Raw genomic sequence first — 2,805 nt, 5'->3', positions numbered from 1 at the left:
GATGTTGGCAATGGAAATTTTATAATATTCGTATAAATACGTCAAATGTAAAAGGCGCAAATACAGCAAACATGTCTCGACACTGTTCGGGAGCAATGGTTTTAAATATTCAAAAAAATCATTTTTATTTTTTATTTTCTGCACATAGAAGACTCAGGAACCTTAGATTACACAATTACACCCCCTAAACAATAATAACATTATTCAGACGCAGATCATCTGTCCCAACCGCAGCCATCGAGAAAAAAAGTCATCTGAATTTCTAAGAAACTTGTTTGTGTTTTTCAAACAAAAGTAGAATTGAAATAGGTTTTGCAAAAATAAGGCCTTGTTATCAATTTGTTGGTACTGTATAGCCCTTGTCTCCCAACTGTATTTAAACAGCTGTTGATTTAACTTGAATATCTCTATAGTGAAAGTATATTGGACCCTGTATTTTCTTGAAAATTGACAAGTCCCCGTCAGGACTGGCTCAGTCACACCTTATCGGATGACGATTAAATATGTTAAACACAGCATGCGCTAGACCCCTTCAGGACTACCTTCTATGCCCCGAAATTGAAGATTCGGGGGAATATAGTATTTTGTCTTGCCCGTTCGTATATATTAGTGATTTTATGTTTATTTGTCTGTCCACAAAATTGTTCTTGCCTATATGTTTTTGAATAGGCGGTGCTACTGCTTTCATATTTCACGTTTATTACTTGTAAAAACCTACCTCTCCATACCAACATGTTTGACCTTTTAACCCTCATCTTAACATTTGAGAAATTACAACCTACACCATAAGCTGCCATACGGGAACATCTCTGTTTCACAAACAAATCTTTTTTCAGTGTCCATTAAACAAAATCGCTTGCTCTGCTACAAATCTATACAGTTTCTATGGTTGCATATTCATGCCATCAATTGCAACATGAATAGCTATCGCAAAAAAGATTGCTTATCTCGACTGGACAAGAATATAAAGACGACGTTTGTCGACAAACAAGTGAGGAATCATGGCTTGACGAGATAGATATCTTGATTTGACATGGCATACTATGTTAACAAAAAGATAAGTGGATGACATATATGCCACCATAAGTTTCAATTTTAATTGACTTTTGAGTTTGATTATTATAAGTTTTCTACCTTTTTAATGACCTTGCTATCAAACTTATTCCTTAGTCATATTCAGGTTTAATCAAGGTGATACACTGCTTTTTCAGTTGTATTGTTCATTCTGGGCCTTTGTATGGTACAACCATTTGAATTACATAAATTACATAAATTATATTTGAACATGGAGTTCATCTACTAGTGCCACCTGATAAATAACACACCAACTTTAGTCTTTCAAAATTCAGATATCTTTGCTAAGATAGGCGCCCTTCTTATTCTTAAAACATATATAATTAAATTTTATGTTTCTTTTTTTGCTCACTAAGTTTAATTTGATCTAAAGCACAAGCAATATACATTTTTTTATATTCACAATTTATTACTGTTGGACATTTTATATATATACAATATATTGCGGTATTGAAAAAATGTATTGATGGCATAATTGTGTTCCCTTAAATTTTCACAGTAAATTTTTGATTCTGTCTCAGGAAAGTAAGAATCCAGAGAAGCTGTTTAAACTATACTGAATAGCAACGTTAACGTTCTTAGTGTTCGGATGTGATTTAAGGCATACCCGATCATTTTTCTCCAAGGTGAGAGTCACCATGTTGCCTCCGGTGTCATAAAAGTTCGAACGTTTTCCCGCAAATGCTGCAGCTACATATTTATCATTGAGATTTAAATGAATACTCAGTTGTTGATACGGTAGTGTTTCGACAGAGAAGAAAAAGGCGTAATTTCCAGCCACTGGTGCCGTAAATATTCCTGTTTCAGAATTATATCCGTCTCCTACGTTATTCAATACCGTCTTTAAAATAATTATCTCCCCTCCTTTTGTGATTCTTTGAAGAATAGTTTCGTTTGCAATTGCTGAAAATGTCACAACTCTCCCATTCACTGGAAAATGAAAATATATCATAGATTTATTTTTTCACTTTAGAACATCGATCTTTAAAAAAATTGTTTGCCCTCTCCCAACCGACACACTAAAATGGCCCCACTCAAAACATTTTTTACGCTCTAAGAACACATTTTTTCTTTTATTCCCCCTTTCCATAAATATATTGATATCGTTAAAAAAAGATTTTCACACGTGCCTATAACGACCCAATAATTTTATCCTGAGTCGATAGAGGGCAAACAAAATTATTTTAAAGATGGTGCAATAGTCAAACTACTGTCGTTTTTTGTTCTCAACCTGAAGTTGAATGATTACAAATTATTTATATTAGTTACGTACAGTTACTTTACTTACTTTGCATTTCTTGACGTAATCGACACATTTCTTCTTTCATTTTCATAATTTCCATGTGTATGTCGTACTATTCTTTATGCGTATCATACAGCAACTGACTTTTTGTTTTTTGTATGGTATATATATGTATCCATACAATAACAAATATTAAGCTTATCCAGTGCATGGCTTATAAGAAATTTTAGGACACGTCGTCTAAATACGTCAAATTAGTTTAAGGCGCAAGTAGAACGAAAATCTCTGACACTTCTGGGGAGCAATGACTTCACACTAAATGAAACATTTCTGTAACATTCAATTTATTTTGTTATCTTCTGAACAAGGAAGACTATAATATTCAAGAAACCTTAGATTACGCAATTACATCATCATTAACAATAACATAATTCAGGAGAAGAGCATGCATACGTCGCAACCTCAGAGAAAACTCATCTCACTTACTA

The 2,805-nt window shown here is 33.3% G+C and overlaps 1 protein-coding gene across 1 annotated transcript; it reads right to left on the bottom strand.

The window, feature by feature from the left end:
- Window positions 1-1,472: 1,472 nt before the first annotated feature.
- LOC134272482 (cerebellin-1-like) lies at window positions 1,473-2,535 on the bottom strand. The gene is made up of 2 exons (XM_062754708.1): window positions 2,363-2,535; window positions 1,473-2,004 (listed from the first exon to the last, which is right to left on the bottom strand). The coding sequence occupies exons 1-2, from the start codon at window positions 2,415-2,417 to the stop codon at window positions 1,592-1,594; spliced, it is 468 nt and encodes a 155-aa protein (XP_062610692.1). The 5' UTR covers window positions 2,418-2,535; the 3' UTR covers window positions 1,473-1,591.
- Between the last annotated feature and the right edge of the window lie 270 nt (window positions 2,536-2,805).

This window comes from Saccostrea cucullata, unplaced genomic scaffold (assembly GCF_032062105.1).
Source record: "Saccostrea cucullata isolate Sc308-1 unplaced genomic scaffold, CSIRO_AGI_Scuc_v1 ctg8572, whole genome shotgun sequence".
NCBI classification, from domain to species: domain Eukaryota; kingdom Metazoa; phylum Mollusca; class Bivalvia; order Ostreida; family Ostreidae; genus Saccostrea; species Saccostrea cuccullata.
Note: the sequence above shows the minus strand (reverse complement) of the source record. Positions and strands in the feature narration are given on the sequence as shown.

What these genes read in the sequence shown, in the direction of transcription:
- LOC134272482 (XM_062754708.1), bottom strand. Translation starts at nt 2,417, where the DNA reads ATGGAAATTATGAAAATGAAAGAAGAAATGTGTCGATTACGTCAAGAA. An exon ending in ATTACGTCAAGAAATGCAAA is followed by an intron (nt 2,005 to 2,362) that starts GTAAGTAAAGTA and finishes TTCATTTTCCAG; the next exon opens with TGAATGGGAGAGTTGTGACA.